Source organism: Pleurodeles waltl, chromosome 3_1 (assembly GCF_031143425.1).
Source record: "Pleurodeles waltl isolate 20211129_DDA chromosome 3_1, aPleWal1.hap1.20221129, whole genome shotgun sequence".
NCBI classification, from domain to species: domain Eukaryota; kingdom Metazoa; phylum Chordata; class Amphibia; order Caudata; family Salamandridae; genus Pleurodeles; species Pleurodeles waltl.
Window position 1 is genome coordinate 1,785,723,766 of NC_090440.1, and position 25,356 is coordinate 1,785,749,121.

A 25,356-nucleotide genomic window follows, 5' to 3' on the forward strand; every position below is an offset into this window, starting at 1 on the left:
AAAGTTCTTACGTTTCCTGATTACACCTGTGAGGTGCAAGGAAAATCATACAGATGTTAAGCAAAAACTTAAAGCCATGGGGTTTCAATATTGTCTGTTGTTCCCGGCCCAGCTGCGGGTCATTCACGACAACAAGTTGCATTTTTTTGATGTCCCTAAAGAGGCCTGGCAATGGCTCACTGAAGACTGCCAACTCCGGGGACTGTCCAGCCAACTATCAAAGCACTTGGCCATGGACGAATCTAAAAATCCGACTCCCCTGCCCAAGCAAAGGAGGAAACTTAACCAATCCCTTAGGAGTCATAGAAGTGCCTGCTCAGAGTCCCTGCTTTGATCCACTCAGGGTCAGACATCTCCCCAGCACCATGCAGCATTGAGGCCAATCTTGGGCAGAGATGGATAGAAGATGGCCACAGCTCGATCCGGACCACACCTGTCGCCAACTACAGTGACCCCCACCCCTTCCACCCCCCCAAGAGGACTCAGATCTTTCTCGTAGCCTGGTCCTCTGACTTCAGCACCCCCCGGACTCCACTGGCCAGAGGACCTCCCCATCATTATCGGGGACTCCATGATCCAGGGAACCATCCTGACTGTAAAAATGTGGACCATAATGAGCCCTCTTCCACGAGCAGTGCACTGAAGCTAGGGGCTGCAGAAGAAGTGCCTTGATATAGTTTGTTTTTTATAAAGCAGTGTCCCCTCCCACCCCCGCCCCCAATCAGATGTTTTCCTAATGAAGTATAAAGTTCCAGTTTCAACCTTTTTTTGTTACAGGGTGACAGATGCTTCAAGGGGAAGGGGTGGGAGTTGGGGAGCGGGGAGTCATGCACTTGTTATTGCTTAATTTTGGATGTATGATGTATGTTCTGCATGCTTCATCTTTTCATTTTCCTTCAAATTGTGACAGACACTTCAACAGATACCTGAGGTGCGACTTTAGACTGCTTCTATACTGGGGCATCATGCCCCCCACTCTATGAAATCTGACTCGCACTTCGACCACCAATCCCAATACTATTTAGCATAATGTCATGGAATGTTAATGGTCTTTTGGATCATGTGAAGCATGCCACTATCTTTACATGTGCCCACTGCCACCTCCCTGAAATACTACTACTCCAGGAAACCATCTCATGGGGATGAACTGCCCCTTTTTGCCTGCAAAGGGTTTGATAGAGTTTACCATTAAGGGTATACCCAGGGTTGCCGCCGGGTGGCCATTGCCTTGAGACGCTTCTTCCCCATGATGGTCACAAGTGAGTTCTGTGACCCGCAGGGTTGCTTTGTAGGTCTGACAGGGACCCTAGAAGGGCAGTTGGTACACCTTGAAGTGTCTATGTGCCGCCCACAACTCTCCCCAGTTGCCTAAACAATCTGTTGGAAGTCCTCCTGAATATCCCCCAGGGCATCATAATTCTTGTGGGCATCGTCAGTGCGGTCCCAGACCGTCATCTTGATGTCTTGGGGTCCCCTTGAATGCGAGATGGAGTGGGGTGGGCCACCTCAGTGGATGGCTTGATAAGCTCAGGCTATGCGATGCCTGGAGGACCTGGCATCCATGCCACAGACAGTTCACCCATACTTCGGCTGCGCATCGTGTCCATTCTCATATTGACTTAATTCTCTTACCAGCTGTGGACTGCAAGCTCTTATCCCATATCCAAATCCTCCCCGATGGGATCTCGGATCACTCCCCTGTTCTGGCTAGCATGGGCTCCCTGGGACTGGGCCAGAGGCCAGTGTGGTTCCTCAATGACTGTTACCTTCAAGATGAGCAGTTCGTCTAAATCCTGCAAACAGAATTGCAGGTGTACTTCAAATCCAATGAAGGCTCTATTTCAAAAGACACCACACTACGGGCTGCAGATAATGCAACCATACGAGGATACACCAGGGCACAGATCCGAGCACAGGAGCGTGAGAGGGCACAGGCCCTTCAACTGGAGAGAGATCTCGCTTTGGACTCTGAGGAGGCAGTCTCCCCCATCTAAGCCTAGTCCGCAAGGAGATATCCCAGCACTCAATGGAGGCCGCCAAACACCTATGGAGGGCCACCACGTCCCAGGTCTACGAGTGGGGGGACAAAAACGGCAAATTGTTGTATTGGTTAGCCTCACATCATCACGCCTCGAGAATTATACTGGAGATAATTGACAATGGTGGCACACAAAGGCGCTCTCTTCCTGAGATTGCCCAGGCCTTCGCCCAGTACTATGAACGATTGTACACTCCTCTGGGGCAATGCAGTTCACACTCCCACAGTCACTTTTTGGGGTCGATTGCCCTTCCCCGTTTGTCCCCCGAGGAATCACGGGCTCTAGGTGAACCTCTTACAGACGTGGAGGTGATTTCTAGATTAGCGGCTGGTAAGACGCTGAGGCCCGATGAATTTCCATCAGAATACTATACTCTGTTCCTTTCATCCCACCTGCTCTCATTAAATGATGAGGTCTGACAGGTGGGCAGCTTTCCCCCTGGAGATGGACCAAGCGACAATAGTGCTTATTCCTAAAACGCAGCCACTTTCGACACCTTGCAAAGAGTACCGTCCAATATCGCTCCTCAACGGAGAAGTCAAAATCTTCGCGACTATACTGGTCAACAGACTTAAAATAGTCTCCCCCAAACTGACCCACCCAGATCCAATGTGGCTTTATGCCCTCACGCAGCACGAAACATTGCCTTCGGAGACTTCAGGTGGCCCGTCATCGACTGCCAGGGGATCTAGGGTTGCTTTTAATTGATTTTGAAAAGGCATTTGACATTGTGGATTAGGAGTACCTTCAGTCAGTGATGGCGCATGCAGGTCTCGGACCTAAGTTCTGGGCCATGGTGAGGGTTCTGTACTCTTTGCCGACGGCCTGAGTGCAGGTGAATGGGGTCCTGTCAGCAGCCTTCCCAATACGGCAAGGAACCCCACGGGTGTCCACTGTTACCGCTCCTCTTTGTGTTGGTGATTGAGCCATTGGCCCACCTTATATGTACTGACGCACAACTTAGGGGGTGGGCATGAGAAACGACTGAAGAGGATCATATAGCCTTGTACGCAGACAACATTCCCCTATACTTAGCGGACCCCGCGCACAGCGCCCCCCACTGCCTTCACCTACTCTCCAGGTTTGGAATTGAGTCAAGCCTCAAGGTAAACTCGAATAAGGCGGTACTGATACCTCCTCAACCCATCACAAGAATATTCCTATTCGTAGACTAAGCTTCAAGTACCTGGGTGTATGGGTCGCATTGCACCCGGAGCTTGCCTGGTCTCTCAATCTCCAGCCATTAGTTAGGAAGGCCAAGACCGACCTCACCGGTTGGCAGTCTCTCCCTTTGAATGTGATTGGTCGCATAGCCCTGTTCAAGATGATGGTCCTCCCCCATTTTTTGTATGTTTTTCAAAACCTACCACTTCACCTGCCCCGATCATGGTTCAGTGCTCTAGATAGCATGGCAAAGACATTTCTGTGGCATGGATTACATCCTCGTATTGCATTCAGATATTGCTTACGGGGTCCCTGTGACGGGGGACTGGGGATGTCCAGCCTCTACTTGTACTACTTAGCATCCAGTCTTTTGGTGATCAACGAGTGGTTCAGTGGAGGGTGGACTGACCCAGCCTACAGGCTCAAATTATCCATATTGGGGTTCCCGTGTTTACAGGCTATACTCTGTGGGTCCCCCATATCTCAATCCACTCCTTCGGTAACCAAGGAAGTCTTCCTGGCCTGGAGAGCAGCACTCCGACGCACACAATGGGGTAGCAGGCTCACTCAATAGACCCTCATTTGCCACAGTACCTGGTTGGGGGGGGGGAGTGGAGGCTCTCCCAGAGTTCGGGCCTGGGACCCAATAGGAATAACTCGATTGGGAGACATATGGTCGGGGACACAGATTTGTACCTTTCAAGACCTCCAAAGTACCTATGCCCTCACTCACTCCCATTCTACAAATACCTACAGTTGAGGCACGCTCTCCAGGCCCAGATTTTATTGTGAGAATCATTACCTGAATTTAGCCCCTCAGCGGCAAAACTCCTTATGGGGAACCTGGAATGAGGTGATATCTCCCAAATATATTGCACATTAAACGCCAATACGCCTGACACGCTGCGGCATCAGTGACAGGAATGAATTGGACCCCTGGAGGATGAGGATTGGCGCGATGCTCTGATGACCCCGCGGGGTCTTGCCATCTCCTCCAGACCGGGGCTAGTGCAGACATACTGCCTACACACGGTCTACCTCACAACCCTCTGAATGCATAAGGCTGGCCTCCGTCCTGATCCCTCCTGTCCTAAATGTGGTCATGAGCCAGCGAATTTCTACCACATGGTGTGGGTATGTCTGGTAATTACAGTTTATTGGGCCAGAGTAGCACAGGAACTGACACAGGAACTGACACAGGCCTGGGGATGGGAGGCACCTTTCTCCCCCATGCTGGTATTACTTGGGGTGATAGAGGGCGAGGTGGGGTACAGGAGCCAAAAGATTATTTCCAGGTACAGCTCTCCTGGTGGCCAAGAGAAACATCGTGGCACGCTGGATGTCACCGTCCCCCATGTCACTATCTGAGTGGTGACGAGGGGTGGACTGGTGTGCATGACAGGAACGAGTGGTGTACGAAGCTCAGGGTCTCCGCAGAAGCACAGCCGAGTCTGGGGCAAATGGTTGGGTCAACTGGGCGAAGGTGGTTGTAACCAGGGGGGACCTCACAAGTCACACTGTCACATTGTGATCATACTGTTTGTAAGACAAAGGTGGTTGTTTTTCGTATCCAAATAACTAATGAAATGCTCATGTATTATTGATTAAATGTTTACTGCTTCTGCATGTATAATACCAAAACTCAAAAAAAAATATTTTATCAAAAAACACATTTTAGCCCAGGTTCATGCAAGCAATAGGTAAATAATTAAGGATGCTTGTTAGTTGATCTTTTGGCCCACCTGTGCAACTCCTGTGGTGGTCAGGGCTTCTCCACCAAATACCTTACTTAGAAGACGAGATTTGATGGAATGAGGACATGTTTGAAAAGTACCCGTTATGACCTCACTCTCTTAACCTAGCTGGAAACAGCGTAAAGTTATCCATAAAGTTATCCTTAAAGCTTAATAGCGTCCTCCAAATATATCTCCTAAAAGGTTGTGCCAAATATTGTGGTCATTTGTCCTTAGACTGTACTATGATCTAAGGAGAATATCTTAAACTTAACCCATTGCCTGACTTGAAATCAGTGAAGGCCCACTGCTAGCTGAGTAACAGGGACAACATATAGTGCTTAGGCCAGTGCAGGGCATTAGCTCTGAAGAGTAAAGATCTTTATGGCCTGTTGAGAAAGGCTAAGGTATTTCAGGCAACTTTAAGTTGAAAGTTGCAGCTTTTCATCACCTTGGTTTTCTCGAGTGCTGTACAGAGTTGCTGGTTGTCGTTTATTACACGGTCGTTGACTGTTGGAACGGTTAGAGGAGCAGCCCTCAGCTTTTTCGGTCAAGACAAGAACAGTGGCAAAAGAATAACAAGGGTCATAAAGAACACCTCCATTTCACTGATGTTTAGAGCTAATTTGCTTCCTCTCATCTGTAATTCAATCTCACAAAAGCAGGTCTAATTTTGCCTTCCGAACCCCACATTCCAGATGTCATCTGCGCTCTTTGGAAAGCAAGACTGCATGTCACTAACCCCCCCTGGTGGCAACATATACCCACTGAAGAGGAGTTAGCATTCACTCACTCTTGAGATGTCCTGCAGAACAACAGCCTAGATTGGAATTAGAAAATGTGTTGGGCCCAACCTTACACAAAGATACCAGCCAGTTTTTGGCAGTACTTGTAATTGTCAGCATGCAGCAGAGGTATAAAGAAACAGCCGGGCTTCTGTCTTTGTTATGAGTCTACAGATTAGGTTCCACTTACCTGCCGTGCTGGGGGCACACCAGCAGAAGATGGTAAATACCACCGTCCCCACGTGCGATGGCCGCGGCACAGGGCACTTTGAGGTGCTAGTCCCCAAGAAGCCTCTCCTCCTAGGGCCCATCTTCAGGCCAGCAGCAGTCAGCTGGATGAGTGCCTTACTGCAGGCCTTACATAGGACTCGCCATCTCTGTAACAGGCCCTCAGGTTTGTTTTTCTTCTCTCTCCAACAGAAGTTGCAGACCCTCCTCCTGACTGACACGTGTCCAGCAGTCACCAGCAGCATGGTCAAAATAGATCCAGCTTATTGCGTCAAACGTGGGTTTCTGATACATGGCTAGTCAGACCAATTGACCCCACCAGTGAGCGACTGTGGCAAGCAGCCAGTCCACCTTTCTGTGTCTATTCTGAGTCACTTCCCTAGGCTCAGTATTCTGTGACCCACATGAGGCCAGGACATCAAGAGGTCCAGTAATACATACCCTGAGAGTGTTACTGCAGAACGTGAGCATCAGATCCACTGGTTAGATCTAAAGCTGCCACCGCAGAGCGTGACATTGTCTCTGCCAACATTGCACAGACTCCTGGCAGCGTTGCTCAAACTTGGAAGTCCAGCAATCTAATGTTCTCTGTGAGACCGCAGTCCCAGATCCACCAGCGAGCTAGGAGATATATGTGATCAGTCCTTTACAGACTGCATGTGGATAAAAGACCACCCGTACCATATGTAGAAATTATAATGCACCAGCCTCGCCCTGTAGTGCCTTCTAGCGTAATAGCTACTGTAAGGAAGGGGCTCAGCAGTCAGTGGGGCCACAGTATTTCATGTCCGTGCCCCCACTCTGCCCACTTGTTTGAGGTAAACTACTTTAAATGTGCGTAGTTTTATTACTCTTTTGGTAAAAAGGCCATTCTCGGAGAGGGGAGCCGGGGAGGGAGGGAGAGAGAGAGACGTTAATAACAACGAGTTATAACAATGAATCACGGATCCATTATGGCCTCTTTGGGTGTTCGACTTCGTGTATGTCTGCCTGTCTGAGCCACTTTCCCCTCTGTTCTATTTCATTTCCTGAACTGTTGGATCACTACCCTGGACAGTGAGCCAATCGTTTCCCTGTAACCTTCACTGCACTCTGCACTTTGGACTTTGTTCAGTGAGTGAACTAAGTTTGAATATAGGACCACCAAGCAGCATTCCAAACCTGTGTCCATCAGTCAAATGTCAACCAAGAAGATGGCTAAGGAGCTTTCTTTGTAGGATTACATTCAGCTGACTGACTGACCCTTCCCACTGCCGAAGTACAAAGTCAGTAGCATAATATTTGTAATCTTGTCCACTTGTTTAAGGGATTTTGAAACCTGTCCCCTCGTGTAACAATTAACCTCTGTACAAACGTGTGATTTTAATTTTCTGGGACTGCTTGAAATGCCAGTTGCAAATAAATGTCCTGCCTTACACTACTTCTTAGTGAAAAATTAACATGTGGGTGTTTTTGTTTTGTGCCGTCAACCTCTGCTAAGGTCATTGTTTTGATAGCTGCCCATTTCTTTCTTCACTCATCTCTGATGAGGGTCAGTTGCTTTCTGGTTGTGTCTATCTTGTGTTCTATTTGTCCTTCCTTAGAGATAGAAATAAGAAAGGTGGTGCTCAGTCCCCATCTACTGGTGGGCTCGGGCTGCTTTTTCGAAAGGCTACTCAGTCTTGGAATTAATTTGGAACGTTCTAAGGAAGAGGCTTTGTTTCTTCAGTTCCCTCAAGTGATAGGATGAGGTTAGGGCTGCAGTCAAAGACTAGTCCACACTCTGTAACATTTATCTCCTTTTCCCCAGGTCAGGGTTCAAAGGCCTTGCTGTTTCCTGAAGTTGCTTGTGTAACCAGGATCTGCACATGATCAGGGGCAGTACTTGGTTTGTAGCCACAAGCGGGCAGGGGTGTTTGTTAACTAGCTGAATAAATATTTGGTAACCGTGCATTTATTTCATTTTAGCGAGAGAACCCTTTTTATGCTTACAGGACCTGGATAATAACTCCTTGGGGAACATCCTGCAAACCTTTCCAAGGGATCAGCGGATCCCTCCTCCTGGAGGTTAGGCCATCACATCTTCTGTTGCCCGCTAATGCCATCGACCATCAAGATGACCTTTGCAGAATGTGTCCCTTTAGCCCAGGAAACACTAAAATATCTGGGGGTTCATCTTACAGTATCCCTTCAAAAAGCCATTGAATTAACTGTGTTTTTGTACTCTTCTCATATCGCATGTACATGTCCAGCAGCTGATGGTGTGAAGCAGTGGGGCCAGAGTCCCACTTCTAGGCACACTGAGATAAGGGTAGTAAGAGGGTAAAAGAGCCGAACACTATGAGGCAAACATTGACACCAGGAGCCAGGTATGATCATACACTCATCTGCTTCTTACCCTCATATCCTGACCACCTAATTATGTAGTTTTGCATTTAGTTAGCCAAGCTGTGTACCTCGCAGAGGCTGAGATAGCACTTCAAGATGTCTGTTTCATCTTCAGGCATCCTGGTTTGACTCATGCATCCTGACTCCACAACAGAGCATTACCATTCAAATTGGGTGACGTTAACAACCTAGTTTACTGATGAAGAACGTCTTTAACAAAAAGGCAAATGTGTCTCATGTATGTGCAGTGGTCCTAGGGTTTATTGATGCATCTAAGCAATTGTACATTTGTCTCTATGTAGGTGGGTGGGCAGTACATGAATTAAATAATACTTTTGTGACTTAATTTCAGATTTAATGACCATGAAAATTGTGCTTCTTTGCTCATTGGGGCCATCGATACGAGCATTGTTAGCTGTAGAGATGCCAAAGGAAGGTAAGACCCTATTCACCTCAGATGTATGGTTTGGGAATCACAGGACTGAGATATATATTCGGATATTACATTGTTGACTCCATTGCCTGAATTTGTGACTGCTGTGGCATGTGTTTATGGGGCATAAACAATAATTTTTTCTGTAACACCATGCTACCTAATATTGCAGTAAAAATATCAACAACAGAACAATTTGACAAGGTAGGTATTATATATGTTCGATGGCATGTGTAGCTGCAGATACACATGCTATGCACAGGTCCATCTAGTGTTGGGCTTGGAGTGTTACAAGTTGTTTTTCTTCAAAGAAGTCTTTTCGAGTCACGGGACCGAGTGACTCCTCCTTTTTTTGGCTCCATTGCGCATGGTCATCGACTCCATCTTAGATTGTTTTCTTTCCACCATCGGGTTCGGACGTGTTCCTCTTCACTCCGGTTGTTCGAGTCGGAAAATCTTATAAACCATCTAAAATCGTTGGTATTGTTTTCAATCGCGTCTCACCCAGCATTGACACCTCAGTACCAGCAGATACACATCTTTGATTGCCCTTCGGGGCACCTGCGCCCAATTTGGGCCTGGTCGGCCCGACCAAAAGTATTGTCGAAGCCTCATGGACCGGACACCGTTTAGATTCTGCCCTCGGTGCCACGCCAAGTATCCCTACACAGATCAACATCTGGTTTGAACCTGTGTTTATCTCCAGATTATCGAGAGGATACCTGTGAAGCCTGTAAATCCTTCCGTTCGAAAAAGACTTTAAGAGACCGAAGAGTGCGAAGGTTAGAGATGGCGTCCAGAAGCACCGAACGCCTCAACGCAGAAGAGGAGGAGATGATTCACACCGCCGTCTCCGTTCGGGGATCCGATTCCGAACAAGAGTCCGACATCGACCGACCACTAACAGCTGGCCAGCACGTGAGTACGCTTGCCCCAACCCAAACCAAGCCCAAACACAAGGCCTCGGGGACACCACTGCCGGAAGGCCATGGCTCTACCCGTAAAAAAGCGACCGGTGACCAAGTAACATCTTTGGCACCGAAAAAGGCCACACCAGTAACAAAGCCTTCGGACTCGAGCCGAGGCACAGGATCCGAAATCATACGACACCGACCCATTGAGTCGAGACCCCGAAAGTCACTTTCGGAACCGAGGCCAACAACTACTCCAGGCCCATCGGTGCCGAAAAAACCGGCTTCGGAGCCGAAAAAGCATACCTATACAGAGGAGCATGGACTTTCGAAACAATTAAAAGAAAGCCATAGATTTGATGAGGAATTGCAACAAATGGAGGATTTCGATGAAAAACAGGCCAGGATACAAATCCACAAGGACACTGGCAAGATCCTCACAGCACCTTCTCTGAAAACAAAAAGAAAACTGGCCTTCCATGGACGTTTGGACACTGATCAGCCAACGGCTAAAGTGCCAAGAGAGAAATCTCCGCCTCCCCAGTTTTCTCCTCACCAGTCTCCTCAACCAACTGTCTCCCCGCCTGCTACACCCACTGCACAGTCTCCATCACACACTATGCAGTCACAACATGACACAGATCCATGGGATCTCTATGACGACCCAGTCTCAGACAATAGTCCAGAGTTCAACCCATCTAAACCATCGCCACCTGAGGATAGCACCTCATATACACAGGTTCTAGCTAGGGCAGCAGCTTTTCACAACGTGACCATGCACACCGAACCTCTGGAGGATGACTTCTTGTTCAATACATTGTCCTCAACTCATGCCACATACCAAAGCCTACCTATGCTCCCCGGTATGCTCAAACATGCGCAGCAAATATTCCAAGAACCGGTTAAAGGAAGGGCTATAACCCCAAGGGTAGAGAAAAAGTACAAGCCACCACCCTCAGACCCCATTTTTATCACACAACAGCTGCCCCCAGATTCAGTAGTGGTCAGCGCAGCAAGAAAAAGGCTAACTCACAGTCCTCTGGAGATGCACCCCTCCAGATAAAGAAAGCAAGAAATTCGATTCTGCAGGGAAAAGGGTGGCGTCACAGGCAGCTAATCAGTGGCGCATTGCTAATTCGCAGCCCTACTAGCTAGATACGATAGGGCTCACTGGGATGAGATGAAGGACATTATTCAGCATCTCCCCAAGGACCAACAGAAGAGAGCCCAGCAGTTAGTAGAGGAGGGACAGGCAGTTACGAACAATCAAATAAGATCGGCGCTAGACTCAGCAGATACAGCCGCAAGGACTATAAATACAGCCGTCACCATTAGACGACATGCATGGCTAGGTCATCAGGTTTTAAACCTGAAATCCAACAGGCCGTCCTCAACATGCCTTTTAATCAGCAACAATTATTCAGCAAACAGGTGGACACAGCCATTGACAAGATGAAAAAAGACGCTGACACGGCCAAAGCGATGAGAGCGCTTTATTCATCCCAATACAGAGGCTCATTTCGAAAGCCTCAATATAGGGGAGGCTTCAGGCCACAGCATTCCGAGCCATCTACCTCACAAGCCAAGCCCTCTTACCAGACACAATATCAAAGAGGGGGATTTCGGGGATCCTACAGAGGACAATTCCCCAAATCTAGAGGAAAATACCAATCCTCAAAACAAGCCACTAATAACAAACAGTGACTTTACCACCACCTTCCCTCAACACACTTCCCCTGTGGGAGGAAGACTGAAAATGTTCCACGGCCAATGGTTAAACATCACAACAGACACATGGGCACTATCCATTATCCAACATGGTTACTGCATAGAGTTCACACAAATTCCTCCAGACATTCCCCCAAAAACGCACAAACTTTCAGCGCAACATCTTGCAATGTTGCAAACAGAAGTACAGGCACTATTACTCAAACAAGCCATAGAACTTGTGCCACATCATCAAAAAGGAACAGGGGTTTACTCCCTGTACTTCCTTATTCCCAAAAAGGACAAAACATTAAGACCAATATTAGATCTCAGGACTCTCAACCTCTACATCCGATCAGAACACTTTCACATGGTAACGCTACAAGATGTAGTCCAACTGCTACAACAGGAAGAATTTATGGCAACACTGTATCTAAAAGATGCATATTTTCACATACCCATCCATCCAGCTCACAGAAAATACCTCAGATTTGTTATACAAGGAAAACATTACCAGTTCAAAGTATTACCCTTCGGGATAACAACAGCTCCCAGGGTCTTTACAAAATGCCTTGCTGTAGTCGCAGCATACATAAGGAGACAACATATGCATGTATTCCCATATCTCGACGATTGGCTAATAAAAGCCAACACTCAAACACAGTGCCAACATCACACACGTTATGTAATAAACACCCTCCACACACTAGGGTTCTCAATAAATTACCAAAAGTCACACCTGCAACCATCACAAATTCAGCAGTACTTAGGGGCTACACTAAACACCCAAAAGGCGCTTGCAAGCCCAAGCCCACAAAGAGTGCAATCGTTCCACACCATATTGCCAAAAATTCAGCCAAACCAACACTACACTGTCCGTTTTGTCATGAAACTCCTGGGTATGATGGCATCATGCATCACCATTGTCCCAATCGCAAGGTTACACATGCGGCCCTTACAACAGTGCCTCGCAAAACATTGGTCACAGGCACATGGTCATCTCCACGATCTAGTGTTGATAGACTGCCAAACACACATTTCGCTTCAGTGGTGGAATCCCACAAATTTAAACAAAGGGCGGCCATTTCAAGACCCTGTGCCTCACGCCATTCTCACAACAGATGCATCAATGATTGGATGGGGGGCACACCTCAACAATCACAATATTCAGGGACAATGGGACAACAAACAAAAACAATTCCACATAAATCACTTAGAACTGCTAGCAGTATCCCTAGCACTAAGAGCCATTCATCCTTTTCTTGCTCACAAACACATTCTTGTCAGAACAGACAATATGACAACAATGTACTACTTAAACAAACAGGGAGGAACCCACTCATCACAACTTTGCCTTCTAACACAAAAGATTTGGCATTGGGCAATTCACAACAATATACACCTGGCAGCTCAGTACATTCCAGGAATTCACAATCAATTAGCAGACCACCTCAGTTGAGATCACCAACAAACCCACGAGTGGGAAATTCACCCCCAAGTACTTCACAAATACTTTCGTCAGTGGGGCACACCAGGCATAGACCTGTTCGCCACCAATCACAACGCAAAATGCCTAAACTTCACGTCCAAGTACCCACACCCTCGATCCAATGGCAATGCTCTATGGATCAACTGGTCAGGGATATTTGCTTACGCTTTTCCCCCTCTCCCGCTCATTCCATTTCTGGTCAACAAACTGCGTCAAAACAAACTCAAACTCATACTTATAGCACCAACGTGGGCACGTCAACTGTGGTACACCACATTGCTAGACCTGTCAGTAGTACCACACATTAAACTCCCAAACAGACCGGACCTGTTGACACAAAACAAACAAATGATCAGACACCCCAATCCAGCAGTGCTCAATCTGGCAATCTGGCTTTTGAAATCTTAGTTTGGATATCTAAATCTTCCACCAGAATGTATGGAAGTGATTAAACAAGCAAGAAAACCTACCACCAGGCAGTGTTATGCAAACAAATGGAAAATATTTGTTTTTTACTGCCAAGAAAAAGAAATAATGCCCTTATACGCAACCATACAACATATTGTAGGTTATTTACTCCACAGCTTTTTCATCCATTAAGATATATCTCACAGCAATTTCTGCATATTTGCAAAATAAACAAAACAAATCTCTATTTAGAGTGCCTGTCATCAAAGCTTTCATGGAGGGTCTCAAACGAATCATACCTCCAAGAACGCCACCAGTACCCTCATGGAATCTTAACATTGTATTCACACGACTCATGGGTCCACCCTTTGAACCCATGCACTCCTGTCAGATTCAATTCCTAACTTGGAAAGTAGCATTTCTAGTCGCAATCACTTAATTACGAAGAGTTAGTGAAATACAAGCATTCACTATTGAACAACCCTTTATACAAGTACACAAACATAAGGTTGTACTTCGCACTAACCCTAAATTTCTAACTAAAGTCATCTCACCGTTTCATTTAAATCAAACAGTGGAACTCCCAGTCTTCTTCCCACAGCCAGACTCAGTGGCAGAAAGAGCACTACATACATTAGATATTAAAAGAGCTCTAATGTATTACATCGACAGAACAAAATCATTTCGAAAAACGAAACAATTGTCTGTCGCATTCCAAAAAACCCATACTGGTAATCCCATATCAAAACAAGGCATAGCCAGGTGGATAGTCAAATGTATCCAAACTTGTTACCTAAAGGCTAAAAGACAACTGTTAATTACACCAAAAGCACATTCTACTAGAAAAAAGTGAGCAACAATGGCATTTCTAGGAAATATACCAATGACAGAAATATGTAAAGCAGCTACTTGGTCCACACCTCATACATTTACCAAGCATTACTGTGTAGATGTGTTAGCAACACAGCAGGCCACAGTAGGACAGGCTGCACTAAGGACACTATTTCAAACAACTTCAACTCCTACAGGATGACCACCGCTTAGGGGAGGATTACTGCTTTATAGTCTATGCAAAGCATGTGTATCTGCAGCTACACATGCCATTGAACGGAAAATGTCACTTACCCAGTGTACATCTGTTTGTGGCATGTTCCGCTGCAGGTTCACATGCGCCCTCCCTCCTCCCCGGAAGCCTGTAGCCGTTTAAGTTACGTTTAAAATTTGTACATATGTATATACATCTCTATTCCATTGCATGGGCATCTATTTATTTACATTCTATCACTCCTACCTTACCCTCTGCGGGAAAACAATCTAAGATGGAGTCAATGCCCATGCACAATGGAGCCGAAAAGGAGGAGTCACTCGATCCTGTGACTCGAAAAGACTTCTTCGAAGAAAAACAACTTGTAACACTCCAAGCCCAACATTAGATGGCAGGACCTGTGCAAAGCATGTGAATCTGCAGCGGAACATGCCACGAACAGATGTACACTGAGTAAGTGACATTTTCCATATATATATATATATATATATATTTAAGCAAATTCCTCAGCTTAGCAAGGAAAGAACCGCACTCCAAAGGTGTACATTTTCCAATTACTTTAATGCTGGGCTTTAAATCATTCGCAAAGATCACAAGAGCACCCGACGCGTTTCAGTCATTCCGACCTTGCTCACAGGTGTTACATGTTATGCCCCTTTTCAGTGTTTACATATCTATCTTTCTGAAAAAAACATCATCTTTGTTCACTTCAGCTTTAGCAGCCTGAACCAAGGAAAACAGCATTGAGGAAAAACTTGGCCTTCTTTGCCCATCCCTGTATCTTTCACAGTACATGCTGAGCCAGGACTAAAGGAACAACAAACTATATATATATATATATACACCCAAATAGTAAACTCAGTATTCTAATATGCAATCTATTGTGGCTCTGTTAGTGCACAAGCTTTACCCTAATAAAAGTGAATGTGAGACCTTGAGGATTAAATTGTAAACCTTATTCTGACAGCATATCTGAACATATATAGGTGAAAGGTGCGAACGCACATTTACCCTGTATCTTTGAATACTTTGAAAACATATAAATTATTTTATACTGAGTCTTGGAATACTAAGTTGCCCCCGGAACAATGTAATTATCTCACTGGAAAAAGTTTACCCATATAAGCAAATGTATTGTTACTTTCTGTCTCCTATGCACATCCTGAAAGAAAGATACATGTCCCAGTTGAAAACAGAAGACAGATGGGCCTATTTACCGAAGCTGTTTTTGAGTATGTAAAGTAATACTATTTTTTCATATTCCAAAATGTTACTTTATATCCTCTAAAATGCAATGCACAAACCTCTAGCTGGAGATCCCCACCTCCCCTATCTTTTTCTCATAAATATTGGATTGAAACTACAATTCAAATTGCTTCTCAAATAAAACACTCTTTAAATGAAAGACAAACATCAACCTGTGTAAAGCAAGCCTGACTAACAGTGGGCTATGGAAATCCGAGGGAACATCAAATTGATTGGATAAAAGTGAAAATTATTATTCCAATGGAATGTGGCTGTTATCACCCACAAGCTAGCATAATGGACTTTCTGAATGAACTTGAAGTTTTAATCTTTCAGGATCCCTGGAATGCTATCCTCTGGGAGAAACCCGGGTTATTAACCACGCTAAATGTGCATGCAACATGCAGGCTCAAGAAAGAGCAGGGGACTACAGAAATCCTGCAGAACTGAACATTGTTCACTTTATTAGGCAGTTCCGTGCTGAAAATAATCAGTGGTTACCATCAACAAGAGAATAAGTTTCCTCAGACTTCTGAATGCACCCTGTGATGCAAATCTATACCTGCTAAACAAAATCTTATATTGTCATATGTTAGGATTTTAACCACAAAATGGGAAACTGAGGAAATGATTCAGATGACAAGTCTGCCTTTGGTATTTTCTCAATCATACATCAGTTCCCATAAATGGGTGCAAATGGTTTTAACTAGCTACATTTTGTACCTATTAAGGTTTAATTTCTGCCAGGAATGCCTTTGAAAATAAAGATAATTGGATTCCAGTATACAGCCACCGTATGGCAAACTGTAATGGATTACACCTTGCTTAGGGCAGAAGACTGGTGTGGATCTGAAATTGTTAAGGGTGTTTGGAAAGTAGAACATGATTACAATGATCTATCTCTGCCAGTCCATAAAAAACCCAGATAACTTTAAGAAATTAGCACTATCCTGGTAACTGGAGAAAGGGAAAGGATATGATGGAACTAGTCAATGAGGTCAAAAATAGAAGAATGGAAAAAATAAAGACACCATGGATTTAGTTGCAAACCTTACACACAAAATTGAGCATGGAGGACATTGGGAGACATATTACTAGAATTTGATTAACTAACTGGGACCTTTAGACGCAAGAAACGTCGAGAAAGGGAAATAAACCTTGAAGACATCTAGTGAGATAAGACAGTTTTGAATGCAGGTTCCTGAAGCAGCAACTACAATCTCTAGTCCGCTCTGAAGCTCCAGTGGAGGCCATCAGACAAACAAACAGCAGCTATAAGCTACTAATCAAAAAAATGGGAGAAGTGCTCAAGATTAATTAGCTTGTCCTGGAAAAAACTGCTCTGGAAAAGGACTATTGAACGTTCTGGAGGAAAGTGTGAGAGGGTTTATTCACGGAGAGAAATGACATGGAATTGAACATCTCATAAGGTGCCTGGGTAAAACATTTCACCAAAGTCTTCAGTTCAGTAAATGTCACCACCAGCAAACACTGGCAGAAAGGAATCCAGTGGCGAGCGGAGCATTTTCTTTCTTATTTTCAAACAGAAAATCCCGCTTCAGGTTTTTCTTTTTGAAAATAAGAAAACAGTTCAATGCATAACTCTGTCATCTTGACGGACCCTGCACCAAACTGCAAAACGAATGGACATGAACCACTGTGACAGCACATGCTGGCACTGCTTTAGGAAATGACTGCCAGCTTGGCGGTCATTACTAAATCTAGCAGATGATACCTCTGTCACGATGACGGGATAATGTACTCCATTGCTCTGGCAGAGAAATGGGCCATTTGCCAGATTATTAATCTGGCCCTTATTGACATCTCAGAAAAAGTACCATAATATATGGCAAGATATTTGGTGAAGAGTTGGGATATAAGAGCTGTGATGAAGAAGCTTCTTCTCTTTTAAGACACATCTATGTGAAGTTTGGGACAAAATAAATGCACGTGGATGACAACATCCCTATACCGCAGACAGTAGGTTAGGAATGAACTATGAGTGACTATTGTTTTATTGTATTTTTACCCACTTAACCAACTCTGAATTTGATTTCACTTATTTTTAAGTTTGATTACTAATTTGTTTTAATTAAGCAAGTACAAATGTTGCAAAATACAAAACACCACATTAATAAAATAAATTCTAAATTGTCACTTATGTTTTTTAATTTACGTCAGAAATAGAACAAATAATCGAAAATCATGCCCTGTGGTTGTCCTAGGTGAGTAGGAACTGGGGAATTGTGTTTTAGGTTTTTTCTAACGAATATTTTCTTTTAATTTATAAACAATTTCCTTAAAATACCTTAGTACTTTCCATAGGAAGATCTCGCCCTGGCGGCGTAAATGTAATCTTAAGTTTCTAACACATTCTCCACCACATTTGCGGGGTGAAGACTTGAAAGTCTACGTCTGTGTGTACTAATACAGTTTTTACATCGAGTGGTATGTCAATTTCCATGTCAGTTTTAAGCCTGTCACAAACTCGACCAGTAGATCGTTAAAATGGACAGTTACATACTATGCGATAAACTAATCGGTATGATGCTGTATTGGGCATTCGTAATCCAGCAGAAGTAGTGCTGGATGTAATTTCATGGCTTTTAATTTGTGCTTGTTCCCTATCCATAAAAAGGTTTTTGTTTACCTTTTGTATCTGATGCATGAAGAAGCGAGGTAGTTTCACAGAAGATATCCCGAAAATATTATTGAATCAGGTTGCCATGGTTAGCTTGGCTACTTGTACTCTGCCCCAAAGTGACACCTGCACTTTCAACCGTATTAAAAATCTGCTTTTGATTTTTTCCCAGCAGTGGAATTTGATTGGCCTTCACGATATGCGCTAACCTTTTGTTGATTAAAATGCCCGAGTGTTTTAGGAACTCGAATACTCATTTAAATGGAACACAACTCAATGAGGAGCTGGTTAAATCCTTCACCAGGTTTGCCAAGCATTTGTATGAATTAATCCTGTCATCTGAGACTGATGACAAAGAAGAGATTTTTGGCTCTTTCAGTGTCCTACAGCCCTGACAATTTATTGACAACTGCCCATATATTATTGTTTTAGAAATCATGCAACAGTCCACCTGGGCCTACTGAGTTATTATTGCAGAAAATATGTAGCATTGTTTTGATTATCCTTTGTGTGAGTGAGCCATCAGTCCTTGTTTGTCAGTATTGGTCAGTCAGTCAAATGGTTTTAATTTTCTAAACCTCCAAGTGCTTCCAGCATGTTTTCATATTATACCTTTTAAAGGAAGGATTAATTTCCTTGACCCCGATTGTTTGTTGAAAGCTTTGTCTCTCTGAGCCTACGAAGGTGCTAATATTCTGTGTATTCATATGCTCCATTTCCCCCTTGGAATTTGCTACAAGAATACCTGGTATCTGTGTTTTTTTAATCATTATTGACTAACGCATGAATTATTTCTCCATTTAGGTAGTTTCCGTCTTTATTCCAGTTACATTATTTCTAACTCTTTCAAAAGCTTCTACTATTTGTCTCTGAAGTAACTCTGTTCTTGAAAAAATCTCTTATATTTTAAACTGTTCCTTTTACCCTCCTCCAAGCTTCATCCTAGCTGGAATGATGATCATTGTCTTATTATACATTTTTATGTGTTCTGTCTTTACCACCTCCATGTTATGTAAGTAATATTCTATTGCTACTAGTATCTTGTAATTGCACCTTTGTCATTTCAAGCTCTGCTATCCCTAGAACATTGTGGGACATGCCATGTGCATGCCTTCTGTGGCACAGAAGCAAAATGTTCAATAGTCTGATCTATTTTGTCACAGAATTGTGACTGGATTAATTGAGCAACTACTTGAATCATCGTCATGTGTTGTGTTGTATAATTGTATTCAATCGCTTTCCGACTGTAATGCATATACCACTTATGAAACCATTCAGGAAAAAATCACCTTTATTGCCCGGAGACCTAAAAATTTATGTGTTTCAAAGTGTTTTCATGCCACAATTTTTTTTAATTATTTTTATTGATTTGTCAACATGGGAAATTACAACTTGTCACCAGCACTATTCTGGTAGTTCCGTACCAATCCACCTGCCTAACGGTGGTACTCCTTGTTATACTCTGCACAGTTAAGTTTATTCTTCTATAAGACTTCCAGATCCATTTTATAGGGCAACATCTGTCTTTATAGACCAGTTTCTAAGCCAACATGCACCAATCCATGCCCTCTTTCCATGTTTGTAGTTCTGGTGACATTCACCAAATTCTCACAATATTGTGGTTTGCAGCTATCAGGCCTAGGGTCAACCTCAGCCTCGAGTACTTGGATATATCTCCCGACCCCCAATATTTCATAGAGCCACCCTGGCAGAATTGTCAGTCTGTTGTCCAGCCATTTATGACATGCACTCTCCTTAATTAAAAGGGTACCTCTCTTTTGAGTATCCCCCATTCTAGAAATGTTCTTTCTGTCCATTCCTTTCGTTCTTTCTTTCTCTCTTTCTTATTTTCTTTCTTTTTTTGTCGATCAGAGTGTGTATGTTTTGCTCAAAAAAAGCATCTACATCATTGGTTACGGAAATTCCACGGTATTGAAAGCCCTGTGTCAAGATTTGCATTGGACAGTTTATTAGTAATATCGGTAACCCCCTTCCATTGAAGGATATATGTGGTATTTACCCCAGTTTACTTTGTAACCAGAGTACTTTCCAAAGATTTCAAAGATATGTAAGATTATCAGGATAGTTAGCTCTGGTAGCACCACATACAACAACTATCATCTGCATATAACGAGACTCTTTCCTCCTACGTGTCCTCCCATCTGAGACCACTTATCAAAGGGTCTGCTCTGACCCATGCTTCAAGGCTCCAGTGGTAAAGTGAAAATGAAGGGTAAAAGGGGGGCAACCCTGTCTAGTTCCCTCCCCAACCGAAACAGGTTAGATAGAGCGCCATTAACTCTTACTTTGGCCATTGGTAATTTATATAGGAGCTCTAACCACTTTCTGTATTGCGGCCCAAACCCCATGCTTTCTAGTACTCTGATTTTGCATGGCCATTCCAGGGTGTCAAAAGCCATTGAGGCAACTATGACACCACAGTGGTCAGTTCCCTTACATCCTTGGTGTATCCCATACAGCCAAATTGAGCTTTGTTTCCCTATTAAACATTTAACAGGCTTGTCCAAGTGAACCAGTTTTGTAATGACTTGGCTCAGTCTGGATGCCAGAACCTTGGCAAGGATCTTTGCCTCAGCATTCAGCAACAATAAGGGCCTGTATGAGCCACACTCATCATATGGTTTATCTTCTTTCAGTATCGATCCTAATGTGGTCGGCTGTATACAGTCCCTTTCCCTTGCCTCAATTAACATGTGTAGCATATGTGGCCCCAACTTGCAAACCGTGCTTTTACATAGTTCTGTGGTTAAACCATTAGGTTCAATTGTTTTAGCTGATTGCAGTTCCCTGATTACTTTTGCAATCTCATCAGGCTCAGTGCTGGCCTCCAGCATCTGTCTATCCTTAGGTTAGAGCTTATAAATCTTGATAGTTTTGAGGAAGCCAAGTACCTCCCACTGTGTCTTTGTATGAGTTACAAAGTAGACCAACCGATAGTGATCTGCAAAGGCATCTGCTTCCCCTTTGTTGCCCCTCACCATCTGCTCTGAAATAGACTTCACTTCAAGCACCCAACTCTTACTGTGTTCTCTCTGATCCAACCACACTAGCAGTTCACCATCTTTATTGCCCACCTTATATAACCTTCTCTAGGAGGCTAGAAACCTTGCCCGTGCTCGATCCTCTGCAATAATGCAGTATTCATGTTGTTTCAGGTGAAGCTGATGGCCCAGGGAATCGTCCACCTGCGATGAAAGTGACTTTTCTAGTTGTAGGATTTCTGAATCTACTGCATCCATGTGTGCTCTCTTTTTTTTCTCCCCAGCGATTAACAAGCTGGCGTGGTCCTTGATTATGGTCTAATAGGCCTCCCACAGTGGGATATACTAATCAACTGATTCTTTGTTAACTTTAAAGTATTGCTCTGACTGTTTCTCAATTTGGTCACAATTTCTGTATTTGTCAAACAGCACGGATCTACTGCCCGTCCTCCCCCAACAAATCTCTCTTAGCCTCTGATCTCGACCCACATGGGGGAATGGTCAGAGAGCCCCCTTGCCATGTATCTGACACCATTAAAACGTCCTAAGCATTTCTGGTGAGTTAGAAAATAGTAAATTCGAGAGAAATTGTCGTGAACACCTTAATTGAAAGTGTATTGCCTCTCTAGCAGGTTGTGACCCACCACACGTCTGTTAAAACCAGTGCCTACAGAAAGTTTGCTCGAGGCCCTTTTTGCCATGCCCCCTTCTTGCTTTTTTCTGTCCTTTCTTCATTCACAACCATGTTGCTGTTGCCTCCCAAGATTAGTAATGCCTTTGGTAGCTGTAGCAACAGTGAGCCTATATCTTGTAATATAACTGACTGAATTTGAGGTGGGATATATACTAAGCATAGGTTTAATGTTCGCTCATTCTAGGATCCTCTTTGTGCCACATATCTCCCCAGTGTGTCAGTCTGTGTAGTGTGCTTTTGTGCCACATATCTCCCCAATGTGTCTGTCTATGTAGTGTGTGGTATGGATGGTATTATTTTTTGAATCAGGAGTCCCACCCCTCTTTAGTCAGTGGTTGTAAGGAAATGCCTCCTTGGCATGGTTGCCCCCTGACTTTTTGCCTTTGCTGATGCTATGTTTACAATTGAAAGTGTGCTGAGGCCTGCTAACCAGGCCCCAGCACCAGTGTTCTTTCCCTAACCTGTACTTTTGTATCCACAATTGGCAGACCCTGGCATCCAGATAAGTCCCTTGTAACTTGTACTTCTAGTACCAAGGGCCCTGATGCCAAGGAAGGTCTCTAAGGGCTGCAGCATGTCTTATGCCACCCTGTAGACCTCTCACTCAGCACAGACACACTGCTTGCCAGCTTGTGTGTGTAAGTGAGAACAAAACGAGTAAGTCGACATGGCACTCCCCTCAGGGTGCCATGCCAGCCTCTCACTGCCTATGCAAGTATAGGTCAGTCACCCCTCTAGCAGGCCTTACAGCCCTAAGGCAGGGTGCACTATACCATAGGTGAGGGTACCAGTGCATGAGCATGGTACCCCTACAGTGTCTAAACAAAACCTTAGACATTGTAAGTGCAGGGTAGCCATAAGAGTATGTGGTCTGGGAGTTTGTCAAACACGAACTCCACAGCACCATAATGGCTACACTGAAAACTGGGAAGTTTGGTATCAAACTTCTCAGCACAATAAATGCACACTGATGCCAGTGTACATTTTATTGCAAAATACACCCCAGAGGGCACCTTAGAGGTGCCCCCTGAAACTTAACCGACTGTCTGTGTAGGCTGACTAGTTCCAGCAGCCTGCCACACTAGAGACATGTTGCTGGCCCCATGGGGAGAGTGCCTTTGTCACTCTGAGGCCAGTAACAAAGCCTGCACTGGGTGGAGATGCTAACACCTCCCCCAGGCAGGAGCTGTAACACCTGGCGGTGAGCCTCAAAGGCTCACCCCTTTGTCACAGCCCAGCAGGGCACTCCAGCTTAGTGGAGTTGCCCGCCCCCTCCGGCCACGGCACCCACTTTTGGCGGCAAGGCTGGAGGGAACAAAGAAAGCAACAAGGAGGAGTCACTGGCCAGTCAGGACAGCCCCTAAGGTGTCCTGAGTTGAGGTGACTCTAACTTTTAGAAATCCTCCATCTTGCAGATGGAGGATTCCCCCAATAGGGTTAGGATTGTGACCCCCTCCCCTTGGGAGGAGGCACAAAGAGGGTGTACCCACCCTCAGGGCTAGTAGCCATTGGCTACTAACCCCCCAGACCTAAACACGCCCTTAAATTTAGTATTTAAGGGCTACCCTGAACCCTAGAAAATTAGATTCCTGCAACAACAAGAAGGACTGCCCAGCTGAAAACCCCTGCAGAGGAAGACCAGAAGACAACAACTGCCTTGGCTCCAGAAACTCACCGGCCTGTCTCCTGCCTTCCAAAGAACTCTGCTCCAGCGACGCCTTCCAAAGGGACCAGCGACCTCTGAATCCTCTGAGGACTGCCCTGCTTCGACGACGACAAGAAACTCCCGAGGACAGCGGACCTGCTCCAAAAAGACTGAAACTTTGTTTCAAGAAGCAGCTTTAAAGAACCCTGCAACTCCCCGCAAGAAGCGTGAGACTTGCAACACTGCACCCGGCGACCCCGACTCGGCTGGTGGAGAACCAACACCTCAGGGAGGACCCCCGGACTACTCTACGACTGTGAGTACCAAAACCTGTCCCCCCTGAGCCCCCACAGCGCCGCCTGCAGAGGGAATTCCGAGGCTTCCCCTGACCGCGACTCTCTGAAACCTAAGTCCCGACGCCTGGAAAAGACCCTGCACCCGCAGCCCCCAGGACCTGAAGGACCGGACTTTCACTGCAGAAGTGACCCCCAGGAGTCCCTCTCCCTTGCCCAAGTGGAGGTTTCCCCGAGGAAGCCCCCCCTTGCCTGCCTGCAGCGCTGAAGAGATCCCTTGATCTCTCATTGACTTACATTGCGAACCCGACGCTTGTTCTAACACTGCACCCGGCCGCCCCCGCGCCGCTGAGGGTGAAATTTCTGTGTGGGCTTGTGTCCCCCCCGGTGCCCTACAAAACCCCCCTGGTCTGCCCTCCAAAGACGCGGGTACTTACCTGCAAGCAGACCGGAACCGGGGCACCCCCTTCTCTCCATTATAGCCTATGCGTTTTGGGCACCTCTTTGAACTCTGCACCTGACCGGCCCTGAGCTGCTGGTGTGGTGACTTTGGGGTTGCTCTGAACCCCCAACGGTGGGCTACCTTGGACCAAGAACTGAACCCTGTAAGTGTCTTACTTACCTGGTAAAACTAACAAAAACTTACCTCCCCCAGGAACTGTGAAAATTGCACTGTGTCCACTTTTAAAGTAGCTATTTGTGAATAACTTGAAAAGTATACATGCAATTGAAATGATTCAAAGTTCCTAATGTACTTACCTGCAATACCTTTCAAACAAGATATTACATGTTAAATTTGAACCTGTGGTTCTTAAAATAAACTAAGAAAAGATATTTTTCTATAACAAAACCTATTGGCTGGATTTGTCTGAGTGTGTGTACCTCATTTATTGTCTATGTGTATGTACAACAAATGCTTAACACTACTCCTTGGATAAGCCTACTGCTCGACCACACTACCACAAAATAGAGCATTAGTATTATCTATTTTTACCACTATTTTACCTCTAAGGGGAACCCTTGGACTCTGTGCATGCTATTCCTTACTTTGAAATAGCACATACAGAGCCAACTTCCTACAGTGGTGAATCTCAAATGGACTACGATCACATATGCATGCCTCTCCAGTACCTTAAAGCTGTCACCTCTCAGATGTGTCTCTTAAATCATGACTATAGGCCTGATTGAGAACTTGGCAAATATCTTGTTGCGGTATTACAATCCCCATAGGACATTATGGGATTATAGTACGGTGGACAGGATACCCATCACGTTTGTGACGGAGTATTCCGCTCTGCCAAGTTCTAAATCAGGCCCTATGTCTGGGTTATGTAGCTTGATGTGTTGCATCACTATCCCAAAGTCAAAGTGGGCAATTTCTAAGGGCCTTCATCTCACTTTCCACGGGGCACACTGGGAAAGTGACATTTTTGTGCTCGCTCTCTCTCTCCCTTTTTCTCCGTCAACCTCTCTCCATCTGTCTGTCTTCCTCTTTATCTGACTGTGTCTCTTTGTCCAGTGTTGTCT

The 25,356-nt window shown here is 45.0% G+C and overlaps 1 protein-coding gene across 11 annotated transcripts in view; it reads left to right on the top strand.

The window, feature by feature from the left end:
• Positions 1-25,356, top strand: part of ANKRD44 (ankyrin repeat domain 44) — a 618,040-nt gene that overhangs the window by 516,153 nt on the left and 76,531 nt on the right. For all 11 annotated transcript variants that reach the window (XM_069225839.1, XM_069225843.1, XM_069225840.1 and 8 more), the window contains one exon: positions 8,669-8,752. In XM_069225839.1, coding sequence (XP_069081940.1) covers positions 8,669-8,752 — 84 coding nt within the window. The remainder of the gene's footprint in view (positions 1-8,668; positions 8,753-25,356) is intronic.